This window comes from Microcaecilia unicolor, chromosome 2 (genome assembly GCF_901765095.1).
Source record: "Microcaecilia unicolor chromosome 2, aMicUni1.1, whole genome shotgun sequence".
Taxonomy (NCBI): Eukaryota; Metazoa; Chordata; class Amphibia; order Gymnophiona; family Siphonopidae; genus Microcaecilia; species Microcaecilia unicolor.
In genome coordinates, this window is record NC_044032.1 from 345730226 (window position 1) to 345746129 (window position 15904).

Below are 15904 nucleotides of genomic sequence, written 5' to 3' on the forward strand. Positions count from 1 at the left end.
ATTTATAAATATATTAAAAAGCAGCGGTCCTAGCACAGACCCCTAAGGAACCCCACTAACTACCCTTCTCCATTGTGAATACTGTCCATTTAACCCCACTCTCTGTTTCCTATCCTTCAACCGGTTTTTAATCCACAATAGGACTTTTCCTCCTATCCCATGACTCTCCAATTTCCTCTGTAGCCTTTCATGAGGTACCTTGTCAAACGCCTTTTGAAAATCCAGATAACAATATCAACCGGGTAATGCAAACATTTTCTTCAAGAAAGACGCCTCTTCTAAACCAGGCACAATTTATTTATTTATTTATTTATTGCATTTGTATCCCACATTTTCCCACCTTTTTGCGGGCTCAGTGTGGCTTACAATAGGATATGAATAATAGAAATACATTTGTTACAATTTGGTTATGGATTACATTGTGCAAAGGTATAAGAGACATTCAAATATCAGATTTGGAATATGACAATGGGATATCAACATAGAAGTAATTGGAAGGGGGGAATGGGAAGCTAAAGGGTAGTGTTAGACAAAGACATATGGTGTCCATAGTTCCGTGGATAGGTGCGTGATAGATTGGGGTGCGGGATGAGGGATCAAAGTGGATGTAAAATGCATTGATGAATAGTGAGTGTGGACTCTATGTGAGTTGGCTCTTTCCGTAAGTTTGTTCAAACAGGTGAGTCTTTAGTAGTTTACGGAAGGAAGCTTGATCGTCAATCCTTCTCAGGTTACGCGGTAGTGTATTCCATGCCTGCGTGCTCTTGTGGGAAAAGGTTGACGCGTGTAACGTCTTGTATTTCATGCCTTTGCAAGTGGGGAAGTGGAGGTTTAGGTGTGTTCGGGATGATCTTTTAGCGTTTCTGGGTGGTAGGTCTATTAGATCAGACATGTACGCTGGGGCTTCGCCGTAGATGATCTTATGGACTAGTGTACAAACTTTAAAAGTAACGCGTTCCTTGAGTGGAAGCCAATGTAATTTTTCTCGTAGTGGTTGTACCCTTTCATATCTTGGTTTTCCGAAGATGAGCCTGGCTGCTGTATTTTGGGCTGTTTGAAGTTTCCTCAGTATTTGCTCTTTGCAGCCCGCGTATAGTGAGTTGCAGTAGTCCAGGTGGCTGAGGACGAGGGATTGCACTAGGCTGCGGAAGACGTATCTTGGGAAGAATGGTCTTATTCTTTTCAATTTCCACATGCAGTAGAACATCTTCTTGGTTGTGTTGTTTGCGTGGGTTTCGAGTGTTAAGTGGCGGTCGATGGTGACTCCAAGGATTTTTAGCGTTTCTGAGACTGGAAGGTTTAGGGTTGGTGTGTTTATTGCGTTGAATTCATTTGTGTTATATTGGGAGGTGAGTATCAGGCATTGGGTTTTTTTCTGCATTTAGTTTCAGGCGGAATGCATCTGCCCATGTGTTCATGATGTGTAGACTTTGATTGATTTCGTAGGAGATTTCTTTGGTATCTTGTTTGAATGGGATATATATTGTCACATCGTCGGCGTATATGTATGGGTTGAGGTTGTGGTTTGATAGGAGTTTGGCTAAAGGGATCATCATTAGGTTGAATATAGTTGGTGATAGAGGCGATCCTTGTGGGACTCCACATTCAGGTGTCCATGCTTTGGACGTGGTTGTATTTGATGTGACTTGATACGAGCGCATGGTTAAGAACCCCTTGAACCAGTTCAGGACATTTCCTCCTATGCCAAAGTATTCAAGTATGTGTAGTAGGATTCCATGATCAACCATGTCGAAGGCGCTTGACATGTCGAATTGTAAGAGGAGTATATTGTTACCAGTTGCAATTATTTGTTTGAATTTGGTCATGAGAGTGACTAATACTGTTTCTGTGCTGTGATTCGAACGGAATCCTGATTGGGCATCATGGAGTATTGAATGTTTGTCTAGATAGTTTGTGAGCTGTTATAATTACAGTGTTATAATTATAATTACAGTGTTATAATTACAGCCCCTTTTTCTAACCTTTATTATAAGGACAATATGTTTGCTCTATCTCCCTTTTACTTTTCTCTTTTCATTATCATCTCTGCCTTTTTTGCCATTCATTCCTTCTCTTTCTCTTGTTCTCCCCCAGCATTTTCCTATGTCTCTCTGGGCCAGATGCACTAAACTTAACGAGCCATTAACGAGCAAGTAGTAAACCATGGCATGCACTAAAGGCTTCTCCGAGCCATTTTCCGATCACGGTAGCAGCTAACGAAAACGGAATGCAGATGATCCAAAGGCTCTTATAATGAGCTGCACTACCATTGCAAGGCTATTATAATGAGATGCACTACGGTTTTCCGATTCCCTTACCGTGAAAAACCTAATGGGAGGTCTACACCTCTCGTTAGGGCAAATCGGAAGAAAAAAATGTCGTCAGGGACGTCCTTTTTGGACGTCCTTCACCTGAAACCCCCTCCCACTCCAAAGACGTTCTTTTTGGACGTCCTTCACTTAATAAAAATCTGTGCCGCCCAAAAGGAAGATGCCGCGCCGCTCACCCCCTCCACGGCCTGCTGCAGGAAGGCTCCGATGCGGTTCGATCCTAGCAGGAGAGTGCAGTTGAGGACGTCCATCCAAAAAGACGGCCTTTTTGGACGTCCCCCCCCCCCCCCCCAATTAATAAAAACGGCCTTTTTGGACGTCCTTCACTCAGCCAAGAGACCTGGAAGTTTCTGAGCCAACCTGTTAGAACGCGTTGTCATTGGCTTAGAGACTTCCAGGTCTCTCGGCTGAGTGAAGGACGTCCAAAAAGGCCGTTTTTATTATTGCCGGGGGGGGGGGGGGGGGGAGGGGACGTCCAAAAAGGATGTCTTTTTGAATGGACATCCTCAACTTCATTCTCCTGCTAGGATTGAACCGCATTGGAGCCTTCCTGCAGCAGGCTGTTGAGGGGGTGAGCGGCGCGGCGTCTTCCTTTCCCGGATGGCACAGGGAGGCGCAGGGACGGCCACAGGCATAGCGAAGGTGCCATAACTTTTTAAAAACAATTTTTTAAAGTCCCTTACGAGGACTTGGGACACGCACTTGTTCTTTTTTTTTTTTTACATGGGTGTTAGGCGCTTTTTGGACGTATTTGGCATGCGCAGAGCATCAGCAAAAAAAAGGAGGTAAAATACCTCACGTGACTGTGAGATGTAGAAAAAACAGTGAGGAAAAAATCCAAGGACAATACCAAAAAAACACTATTCGGATTATTCGCTTTTTAATCCGAATAAAGTTTTTTTTGTATCCTCCTTGGTTTTTTCCTCACCATTTTTTCTACAGCATGTGCAGAGCAGCTGCTCTGCACATGCTCGAATGGCCGACTGTTTACCGATGGAATAGAGAATGCAAGTGAGCTACAACGAGCAGCTCATTTGCATTCCCTTGATGCATTCCTGTTGCTTACCGATTCACTAAGGAACGGGCATTAACGATTGTTTTAGTGCATCTTCCCCTCTGTCCCTTCTCTTCATCTTCTACCAACACTTGCTGTCTCTCATCTTTTATCTGTTTTTGTAATCTTCCTTGTATCTGTCACTTTCTCTTACCTTTCTCAGAGCTGCTGCAAGATGTTAAATCTCCCTCCCTACCTCCAGCAGCTTGTAGTTTTTGTTCTTTTAGAGTCCATCAGTGCTGCCAGTGGGAGAGATGCAGGCAGGATAGTCTTATCAGAAGAGGCTGGAGGAAAGGGGGCCCCTGACTGGGATCAGCAAGAAGAAAGAGCACCAGAATAGAAGAAAGCAGGAAGAGGAGAGAGTAAAGCAGAATGATTCAACATGGCGTCAGCAGGATGGGGGCAGGGAGGGATAGAAGAGGGGGAAGCAAAATGACTCTTCCCCCTAAAGGGAAGCAACTTGGAGACAGACAGGCTCCCCTAATGGAAGTAGCAGAAGGGGGGGAAATGAGGATGACCATTAGTTTCCATATTAGGAGAGAGGAAGGTTGATTAACTCTCCCACTGGCAGTAGCATGGGGAAGGGAGACAGAAAAAGAAACACTAGAAGCACCAGATTGAAGAGAGGTGGGATTCTGTAGCAAAGGGCATATTATACAGCATTTTTCAGTACCTTAGTGTAGGAATCTGTTTGTGTTCAATGTCATGGTTCATTTTCAGGGTGAAACAGGGTCCTTATCTCCTTCCACCGGGATATTTACATTTTCAGAAATCATAAAATTCCCATCATCTCAGTTTCAGCCAAGCAAGGCTGGTTCAAGGGGCTGTGGCACCCTAAACTAACTTGTGAGACCAATGGACACCATTTCAGTGCTGTGGAAGTTGAGCCAGTGAGGCAGGCTTTTGATGCCCTTGAAGTTTGTCCCCCTGAGCCAGTGCCTCATCTGTCTCATGTCTTAAGCTAGTCCTGTAGCCAAGTGTTGCTTTTTTTAGGGCTTAAGCTTTCCTTTAAAACCTGAAGATATTTTTCTATTTTTCTTACAGGCAGCGAAAGTCTCGCTGCTGAGCCCACAGTAGAGATTCTGAAAATGGAAGAGGTTCCTGTCAGTGACCAGCTGGAGAGAGGAGAGGAGGATACTGATACCAAGAGCGGTGAGCTAAGAATTCCTTTATAGTAAATTCCTTGCTATGAGCTGTGGAGTATTGCTAAGTTTTCACATAGATGGTAAATGTTCCTAGTGATTTTCACTTACAGTTTTATTTCTTTGTAATTAGAATTCACTTTTCTTAAGCTACCAGATGCGAGGTTCAGGGACCAGGTCCTGAATGAATCCCAGTTATCCATCTGGGTGTTGAGAGTTTTTGGTGAGTCAAGGGAATCACTGTAGAGATTGGAGTTGAGGATGAAATGTACAGAGCTACCAGCATATCTTCTAAGAAGACATCTTCTGTTGCAGGAAGGACTGTGGAAGACAGGAGAGCTAGACTGAATCCTGAGGTTGTTGATGACTTCTTATTCATCCACAGATTAAAAATCCATAACAGTGCTTCACAGGGCATATTTCTCCCCTCTAGGGCATACAGAAAAGGTTGTATTTTGTACCCCTGGACATTTTAACAGGGTGGATTAGGATTCCTTGCGGTAGTAGAAATCAGCTATTGTTGGGGTTGGAAGGGTAGAGAGTGGTGGCGAGGAGGGTTATTATAGCTGCTCACTGTTATTATTGTTTTCTATTTGTAATTTATACACACTAGTTGTGATCCAGCTAAGATACCTGATGGTCCTGGAGCAGTTTTTCAGCATTGTCCAGAGGTGAGGGAACACGTTCAAGATCGCCAGCCCCATACTCTAGAGAAAGCGGCTGAGTTGGCTGACATCTTTATGGCTAATCGTCCCTGGTTGGCAAAGAGAAGCAGTCCTTATCCGCAGCAGTCAGGATCTAAGGGCAGCTAGGGCCCTATGCCAAATATCCCTGTGTAACCTCAGAGACTGTCAGCAAATCTTCCAGTGTTCCCCAGTGGGGCCTCTAGCTGTCCCTAGCCAGACTAGGAAAAGATATATATTGACAATGGTGGACTTTGCTACCAGATATGCTGAAGCAGTAGCTTTATCCATAGAATTAGAGAAAATTGCCACTGCCCTGCTAGACATATTTTCCCGGGTAGGACATCCAGGAGAAATACTCTCAGAGCACGGGACACAGTTTGTCTGAGCTGATCCAGAAACTGTGGGCACACTCTGGAGTGAAATCCGTACGTACCACCCCATATCATCCTGAAACTAATGGTTTGGTGGAGAGATTTAATAGAACATTAAAGCATGTGTTAAAGACTTTTGTGGAATCGGGAGACCATGACGAAAAAATACTTAACCCAACCTAATGTTTGCATACAGGTAAGTACCTCGGGGTCTAGAGGGTTCTCCCCTTTTGAGTTGCTTTATGGCCAGTGGGTGAGAGGGCCCCTTGACCTAATAACATTGGGAGGGGAAAGTTGACACCTCTGACTCTCCTGTAATTGAATATGTAGTTAACATGCGGCAGAGCTTAGAAGAACTTGTGGGCTTTGTCAGAGATAACTTGCAGGCAGCCCATACTAAGCAAAAGACCTGGTATGATCGTAAGGCCTGAAGTAGAGAGTATTATGAGGGCTAGCAGGTACTTGTTTTAGTCCCAGTTTGTCAGAATATACTTCAATCTAATTGGGCGGGACCTTACAAGGTCATAAAATGCTTGAATGATACAAACTGTTATATCTATGGACTGTCAAGACAGAAAGCAGCGTATGTTTCATGTAAATATGTTAAAGATCTATGCAAGTTGCACAGCTATGATGCTAGCTGTGTGCAGCCTACCAGAAGAGTGTCACTATAGTGAGCCTATACCTGGCCTCCTAGCAGAGACATTACCAGAGGGAATTGACACTGAAGAGAGACCATCTGAATGTACAGACTGTGGAAAAACCTTCAGCAAAAGGTAGAACTGCAAGAACAACAGGAAACATGTATAAAAGAAACACATTTTACATGCTCTAAGTATGAGAAAGATTTCAGTGTGAAGAAAGAGCTAATGCAGCTATGGAGGAGTGGCCTAGTGGTTAGGGTGGTGGACTTTAGTCCTGAGGAACTGAGTTCGATTCCCACTTCAGGCACAGGCAGCTCCTTGTGACTCTGGGCAAGTCACTTAACCCTCCATTGCCCCATGTAAGCCGCATTGAGCCTGCCATGAGTGGGAAAAGCGCGGGGTACAAATGTAACAAAAAATAAAAGTATAGAAAATTTGAAAGCAAACATTACTGAATATCAAAAAAACACTGATGATAGAATATGTTTATAACAGCAACTTCAAAAAGGAAGAAAGCTCCACAAGAAATGCAAATTTTCACCCAGGAAAGAGACCAGTTTCAAGTATGGAGTGTAAGAAAAGTTTCAGTTGCTGGAAATCATTGTCAAAGCAGCATAGATTCCGTTCAGGAATGAAACTGAATGTAGAAAAAGCTTTATTCATAAATCACAGGTAACAAAGCACCAGAGAATACAAACAGGAGTAAAACCATTCATATGTGTTGAGTGTGGTAAAAGCTTCTGTCAGAAGATACTCCTCACTATTCCCAAAATGAAGCATACAGGATTAAAACTGTTAGCATATACTGAGTGTGGTAAAAGCTTCTGTTATAAGCACCAGAAGGGCGATGAACATGGTAACGCTGATGGCCTGTCCAGAAAGGAAGAGCCAGAACCACTCTGACACTGGACTATCAAGACTTGATCAGCGGACTATAGAGTCCACAGTCCGAGGTCGCTTTCTTACGGGGGGAGGTGTGAAGAAACAGTGTGTTTTAAGCCTGTAAAATGTATTGGATATTTTTCTTCATTAATTATGTTCTGAAGTGTATTTCTCCTATTTGGCTAGCATGTGGTGTTTCTTTGCTGAAAAGCTGTTAAAGAGAAATTAATGCTCTTTAGTTTAACACATACAGGATGCAAGATGCAGTATATTTTTGAAATGTGCTATGGGCTGTGATTGGCTTGGAGTTTGAATATAACTAAGCAGTTACTGGTTTTGAGTTCAGTCTTAGCCAGGGAGATCTCTTTGCTGAGGCTCAAATCATATGTCCTGATCTTCTCAGGTACTTTTTAGAAAGTAAAACAAATGTTTAGTTAGTGTTATAATTGATCCATATTTCAGTTACCTGTTATTGTTCTGCTGATTCCACTTTTTATCTTTCACTGTTCCATAGTTTTAGGACAGTAAACCATTTTCAGTCTGTTGACTTCTGATGGTTTGTGTGTTGGGTCTGTGAGTGCTTTCTGGGAACTATGGGACCACTGGGAGTGTGGCGTCTAGTAATCTATAAATCACTGGGGATAATTTGAGAGCTGGAGACTCGCCCAGAGGTGGTTGTGACCCAGTCAGTGGAAGGAGGAGCACAAGCAGCAGGTGCAGGCGGACCCGAGCTGTGCTGGGGATAATCCCTCTAAGTGGCTGTGGGGTAACCCCAGGTGTGTGGCTAGGCGTTTTATGACGGTGATTAACCTTGATCTCGGTGTTAGCTAAGTCGGGAAGAGACCCACTCTTGAGCACTTCTTATTGGCCTATATCTCTTTTAAACACTGATTGCAAGCTCTTTATGAAAATCTTGGCCAATCGCCTTCAGAGATATCTCCCCAGGCTCATGTATGAGGATCAGGCTGGATTCATTCAGGGTTGCCAGACTTTTGACAACATTCGTGGAATTCTTCACTTTTACATGAAGCTCAGCTGGCCCATACTCTGATGCTGTTGCTTTCTCTCGATGCAGAGAAGACCTTTTACCACGTTCACTGGTCTTTTCTGTTTTAGGTGATGCATCTTCTGGGGCTGAGGGGACAATATCTACAATGGCTGCAGCTTATCTATACAAATCCGCTGGGTAGCCTTAAGATCGATGGGACTTGTAGAACTGTATTTGCTCTTCTTAGGGGCAGTAGACAGTGCCCTGTTGCCCTTACTTTTTGCATTGGTCATAGAGCCACTGGCAGGCTTGATATGGGAACATCTGAGGATTAGAGGGGTTGCTCAGGGACCAAGGGAGCGTAAGGTCTTGCTACTCATGGATGATATTTTGCTCACACTGACTTGCCCTGTGGAATCTTTGGATTCTCTGGTAGAAGTACTACAGTCTCTGGCTTTAAAATTAATATGCATAAATCTGAGATCCTTAACATGACAGTAAATGGGGCAGTGGTTGCCGTTTTACAGCATCAGTTTCCATTTCAGTGGATTGCTAGATGAATCTGTTAATTGGGGATTAGCATCTCCTCGACCATTGAATAATTACACGAAGCTAATTTTCCCTTCATATTGAGTGAATTATTTGCAGATATGGATTACTGGGAGGGGTTAAACCTCTCTTGGATTGGGTGGATCCACGCTATCAAGAAGATGCTTTTGCCAAAGTTACTGTACTTATTCATGCCTTTCCCCCTCCCTATTCCTGGGGTGTTCTTTACTAAACTACATAAATGAGCTTTCACTTACATTTGGAGGAGGCTTCCTCTGAGGGTCCGCAGGTCCATTTTATACTAGCTTAAATTAAGTTCATGGGTGCATGAGAGTTCCTAACTTTAAGTTCTTTTTCCAGGATGCATCATGTCAGATTGGCTTTCCTATTCTTGTAAGGTCTGGGTGCACCTTGAGAAGTCTTGGATGGGGATACTCCATTTTGGGCAGTAATTTGACTTCCAAGAAAAGACCTTGCAGCTTTACCGAAAGCAATCCCGATAGGCCTCTATTTCCGTCTTGGACTTGGTAGAATATGGGACTTTTTCCCCAAGCTGAAGTATTTCTTACAGATGGCAATTTGCCATGCTCAAGGCTTCTTTCCTGGCCACCTAGAGTTAACATGTAAGAAGTGGGAGCACCAGGGACTCTGCACCTTGGGCCAGTTTTGGGATGAGGTGGATTTATCTCTTTTTCAGAGTTGCAGGAAGAATATGAGCTCTTGGATGTTCATAAATTTTTCAATATTAGCAGCTGTGAGATTTTATTGTCTGCATGGCCCATGGAGAACTGGGGTTGGTAGAAACTCTTCTGGAGCGGGCGCTAGTATAACAGGAATATTTAAGGCCTTGCTCCTTTTGCCCTTTTTCATACAACATTATTTACATAAATGGGAAGCAGATTTTGGGAAGCAATGGGAACCTTGGCAATGGGAAGTTACTTTTAATCAAATAGATTTAAAATTCTACAGGAAACAAAACACATCTTGGAATCCCTATGGATTGAAATTTCATGTGTAAAGGGGAAAAGGACAGTGATAGCAGTGTACTACCATCTCTTTGCACAAGAGTGGAAGTAAGGAGGATGCTGGGAGTTACAGACCTGTCAGTCTGACCTCAGGACCCGAGGTAGCATGGCTTCACTAGAGACAGGTCATGTCAGACAAATCTGATTGATTTCTTTGAGTGGTTGACCAAACAGTTGGATGTGGAAGGGATGCTAGATGTGGTGTGCTTAGATTTAGGCAAAGCCTTCGACACGGTTCCACACAGGCGACTCATAAATGAACTGAGTACCCTTGGTATGGGACATAGAGTATCTGCCTGGGTTAAAAATTGGTTGAACGAAAGGAGACAGGGTAGTGGTAAATGGAGCTTGCTCTGAAGATAGGGATGTTATCAGTGGTGTTCCGCAGGGATCAGTCTTAGGGCTGGCTCTTTTTAACATCTTTGTGAGTGATATTGCGGAAGAGCTGCTTGGTAAGGTTTGTCTCTTTGCAGATGATACCAAACTGTGCAATAGGCTGGACACCCTGGAAGGTGTGGATGACATGAGGAAGGACGTAGCAATGCTTGAGCAATGGTTCAATATTTGGCAACTAAGATCTAATGGTAAAAAATGCACGGTCATACAGTTGGATCACAAGAATCTGAGGGAATGGTACAATATAGGGTGTGAAGTGCTTCTGTGTACAGAGGAAGAGTGGACTTGGGGGTGATTATCAGCCTTACTTTCGAAAGTGATGGGCGCCCATATTTTGACCCAAATCGGGAGATGGGCGCCCATCTCGCAAAGGTGCCCAAATCGGTATAATCGAAAGCCGATTTTAGGCGCCTGCAACTGCACTCCTTCGTAGGAACGAACAAAGTTGATTGGGGCGTGTTGGAGGTGTGGTGAAGGCGGGACTGGGACGTGTTTATCGGCTGAGCAGACATGGGCGCCTTAGGCCGATAATAAAAAAAAATGGCCGTTTTTAGCGAGAATTCAGGTCACTTTTTTTGGACCCTTTTTTTTCACGAACAAGTCCCAAAAAAGTGCCCTAAATGACCAGATGACCACCCCTGACTCCCCCAGTGGTCACTAACCCCCTCCCACCCCAAAAAAAAACAACTTTAACAACTTTTTTTGCCAGCCTCAAATGCCATACCCAGCTCCATCACAGCAGTATGCAGGTCCCTGGAGCAGTTGTTAGTGGGTGCAGTGGACTTCAGGCAGGTGGACCCAGGCCCATCCCCCCCTACCTGTTACACTTGTGGTGGTTAATGTTGAGCCCTCCAAACCCCCCCAAAACCCACTGTACCCACATGTAGGTGCCCCCCTTCACCCCTTAGGGCTATGGTAATGGTGTAGACTTGTGGGCAGTTGGTTTTAGGGGGGGATTTGGGGGGCTCAGCACACAAGGGAAGGTTGCTATGCACCTGGGAGCTATTTTAAATGTATTTTTTAATTTGTAAACATGCCCCCTAGGGTGCCCAGTTGGTGTCCTGGCATGTGAGGGGGACCAGTGCACTATGAATCCTGGCCCCTCCGACGACCCAATGCCTTGGATTTGTTCGTTTTTGAGCTGAAAACCGATAGTGCCCAGCTCAAAAACGCCCAAATCCTAGGCATTTGCCCCGCAGAACCCGTATTATCGAAAAACAGATGGGCGCCCATCTTTTTTCGAAAATACGGTTTGTCCTGCCCCTTCGCATGGCCGCCCACGGAGATGCCCCTCCACGTCTGCTGACCTTAAAGTTTTCAAACAGGTAGAAAAAAGCGACGGCCATAGCGAGAAGGATGCTTGGGTGCATAAGGAGAGGGATGACCAGCAGGAACAAAGAGGTGATGGTGCCCTTGTATAAGTCTCTGGTGAGGCCCCATTTAGAGTACTCTGTGCAATACTGGAGACCGCACCTACAGAAAGATAAAAACAGGATGGAGTTTGTCCAGAGGCGGCTACAAAATTGGTAAGCGGTCTTCCACATAAAACATATAGGACAGGCTTATGAACCTCAACATGTATACGCTGGAAGAGAGGAGGGAGAAAGGGAGATAGGATAGAAAAGTAATATCTCAGGGGCATTAATGTACAGGAAGTGAGCCTTTTTCAAATGAAGGAAAACTCTGGAATGAGGGGGCATTACTACTACTATTTAGCATTTCTATAGCGCTACAAGGCGTACGCAGTTAAGAGGAAATAGGCTTAAGAGGATTCTAAGAAGTATTTGTTCGCAGAAAGAGTGGTGGAAGCATGGAATGGCCTCCCGGTGGAGGTCATGGAGACAAGGACTGTTATCAGAATTTAAGAAAGTGTGGGACAAGCACGTGGGATCCCTTAGGAAAAGGAGGACTTGGTGGTTATGGAGGATGGGCAGACTGGATGGGCCATTGGTCTTTATCTGCCATCATGTTTCTATGTTCAAGGTATCAATTGCTAGTAGTTTGGTGGAAAATAGTTATAAAATTTATTTCATTTGGATATTTTAAACAGGCGCCTGGATGTGTCAGCGAGGGGACATATCTGGTGGACTTGCTCAGTAATACAGCCCTTCTGGAGTTTCACAGTGTCCACTCTAAAACAGATTCTTCAAAGTGACCTATCCAGTCCAGGTGGAGTATTGTTTGCTCTATTTCAATCCTGTTGGAATGAAAAAAGAGCAACATAAATTAGCTACTAGTCATAAGTACATAAATACATAAGTACATAAGCACCACCATACTGGGAAAAGACCAAGGATCCATCAAGCCCAGCATCCTGTCTCTGACAGCAGCCAATCCAGGCTTCAAGAACCTGGCCCCCCCCCCCCCCACACACACACACACACAAAAAAAAAAATGTTTTTTTAATTTACAGCTAGTAAACAGATATTAGCAACTGCTTGGAAACAACCACTGGCACCTCCTGTGGACAAGGTCCTTTGAAAGATGGATTACATTCACTAGATGACTAAACTTTCTTTTCATAAGACTTGGGACACCTATCACTATTGGTGGACATCTGGGGTGCTGGGACCCATTTCAAGGTCCTGAGTGCTCCAGTTCAGGTTTTTGTTTGAATGGGGTTGGGGGGCACTGATGCTGTTTCCAGAAAGGAGAATTATGGACTTGGCTGTATTAGAATGGGGAGGGTTGTGGGTAGGGTGGGATTGGGTCTGTGAAGATTCATGATTGTGTGATATATTGTATTTGAACAATCTCTGTTATGTTTTTTCTTAATAAAGCTCAAAAACAAAATAAAGAAATTTGCAGCTGACTAAGCTTCTCCCCCCAAACTGGCCAGCCACTAACCCAGTCAGCCCAAGTCGCTGATATTTTGGGGAGGTCTCCTCAAGCCTTTAGAAACAGTGGCTGCCCAGACAAAAAGGGGAGGACCGTGACCATGCTACCATCCCCCCGATATTCAGTGTATTTAACTGGCCAGGAACGGCCCCTGGCTGTTTAAATAATGCTTAACTGGCTATCTGGGAATATTCAGCAAGAGATAGCTGTTGAATCTTCTTAGTCAGCACTTAGCGGATAACCAGTTATATCACACACTATAACTGACTATCCGCTAATATTCAGTGCATCACCGGCTAAATTTGGCAGCCAAATCCTGCCGCCAGAATTGCAGGCCTGTCTTTGGCCAGTTTAAAGTTAACCGGCCAGTTCTGAATATTGGTCACTGAGAATGGCCCAGGATTGAATATCCAGTCTCACCGTTGACTGCAGGATTTAGCCGAGCTGCCTGCTGCGGTCTGAATACCAGCCCCCATGTTACTGTTGGCCATGAGCCACGTGGCCCACAACCTCCTATTTATATGACATATGGGGGCGTATTTACAAAGCACTTCAAAGTTACGTGGTGACTTGGCAAAGCAGATGTCTTTAAGGATTACTGTAGGGATATTTGCCAATATATATCTTACTCAATAGCTGTATAATTTATGTACATAATCTCATTTCTATCCAACAGATGATGGATTTGGGAAGAACAGTAAGAGAATGAGAGACTGCAATAAGCAGCGGATAGAGGAATGGAAACATAAAGACCCCTCCACAGACAGTACAGCTCCTTTAGCTGATTGTGTGGGAGATATGAGTAAAGTTACACCACCCACCATGAAAGAAAAACATCAGAATAGATACAGACCCAATGCATGTACTGAACAAGGGAGAAATTACAACCATTTCTCAAATCTTGCACAACATCAGAGATTCAATGGAGAGAGACTGTTTCAGAGCACTACATGTGAGGAAAGGCTCTCTCAGAATTCAAACCTGACAGGAGGAAAAAAAGTTCACAGACACAAATCATTCCAATGCACTGAATGTGAAAAATGCTTTCCATATAAATCAGAGCTTATAATTCATCACAAAGTTCACAAAGGGCAAAAACCATCAAAATGTTCTGTACATGATGAAAGCTTCAGTCAAACATTAAAACGGAAAAGACATGAATTAACCAACACAAGAAAGAGACAAGAGCATGAAAAGAACCACCAGGAAGCAAATCTATTTAAATGTTCAATATGTGATAAATTCTTCAATCAAAAAAGTAATCTCAGAATTCATGAAACAATCCACACTGGAGAGAAACCACATACATATTCTGAATGTGATAACAACTTTAATAATCAAAGTGCCATCGGAACTTATGAAAGAATCCACACCGGGGAAAAACTATATAAATGTTCTAAATCTGATAAAAGGTTTAATTTTACAAGTAGTCTCAGAAATCACGGAAGAATCCACATGGGAGAAAAACCATATAAATGTTCTCAATGTGATAAAAGCTTCAGTCAAAAAACTAAACTCAGAATTCATGAAAGAATCCACACGGGAGAAAAACCTTATAAGTGTTTTCAATGTGATAAATGCTTCACTCAAACAAATGTTCTAAGAATTCATGAAAGAATCCATACTGGAGAAAAACCATATAAATGTTCTCAATGTGATAAAACCTTCAATTGTACAAGTACCCTTAGAACTCATGAGCGTATCCACACTGGAGAAAAACCATATAAATGTTCTCAGTGTGATAAAGTCTTCAATGAAAAATCTAAAGTCAGAATTCATGAAAGAATCCACACTGGAGAAAAACCATATAAATGTTCTCAATGTGATAAAAGCTTCGCTCAAACAAATGTTCTCAGAGTTCATGAAAGAATCCACACTGGAGAAAAACCATATAAATGTTCTCAATGTGATAAAAGCTTCACTCAAACAAATGTACTCAGAGTTCACGAAAGAATCCACACTGGAGAAAAACCATATAAATGTTCTCAATGTGATAAAACATTCAATAGTCCAAGTAATCTCAGAGTTCATGAAAGAATCCATACTGGAGAAAAACCATATAAATGTTCTGAATGCGATAAAAGCTTCAATCGTGCAAGTAACCTTAGAGATCATGAAAAAATCCACACTGGAGAAAAACCATATAAATGTTCTCAGTGTGATAAAGGCTTCAAGCAAAAATATAAACTCAGAATTCATGAAAAAATCCACACTGGAGAAAAAACATATAATTTTTCTCAGTTTGATAAAAAAATTTATTGAAAAATGTACCCTTAGAACTGATGAGCAAATCCACACTGGAGAAAAACCATATAAATGTTCAGAATGTGATAAAAGCTTTATTATAAAAAGTAGCCTTAGAACTCATGAGTGAATCCACACTGAATAAAAAAAACATGTAAATGTTCTTAATGTGATAAAAGCTTCAAGCAAAAAACTAAACTCAGAATTCATGAAAAGATACACACTGGACAAAAACATATAAATGTTCTCGATTGATAAAAGCTGTATTGAAAAAAAGTACCCTTAGAACTGATGAGCAAATCCACACTGGAGAAAAACCATATACTTATTCTGAATGTGATAGCTTTAATAATAAAAGTGCCCTCAGAACTTATGACAGAATCCACACTGGAGAGAAACCATATACATATTCTGAATGTGATAATAGCTTCAATCAAATAGGTAGCTTCAGAGCTCATGAAAGAATCCACACTGGGGGAAAAAACATGTAAATGTTCTCAATGTGATAAAAGCTATATTATAAAAAGTACCCTTATAACTCATGTGGCGAATTTCACTGGAGAAACTCCATATAATGTTCTCAATGTGGTAAAAGCTTCAATCATAAAAGTAGCCTCAGAATTAATGGAAGAGTCCACATTAGAGAAAAATCTTATTAATGTGTCAATGTGGTAAAAACTTTATTACAAAAGAAGTACCTTTAGAAACCCATGAAAGAATCTACATTGGGGAAGCTATACAAATTACTAAATGTT

At 42.6% G+C, this 15904-nt stretch overlaps 1 protein-coding gene across 1 annotated transcript in view; it reads left to right on the forward strand.

Moving 5' to 3' along the window:
• Positions 1 to 15346, forward strand: part of LOC115462067 (zinc finger protein 271-like) — an 88293-nt gene extending 72947 nt beyond the window's left edge. The window contains exons 6-8 of the mRNA XM_030192111.1: positions 4429 to 4536; positions 13582 to 15108; positions 15194 to 15346. Of these exons, the coding sequence (XP_030047971.1) occupies positions 4429 to 4536; positions 13582 to 15108; positions 15194 to 15279 (1721 nt within the window). The 3' untranslated portion in view covers positions 15280 to 15346. The remainder of the gene's footprint in view (positions 1 to 4428; positions 4537 to 13581; positions 15109 to 15193) is intronic.
• The last annotated feature ends 558 nt before the right edge of the window (positions 15347 to 15904 follow it).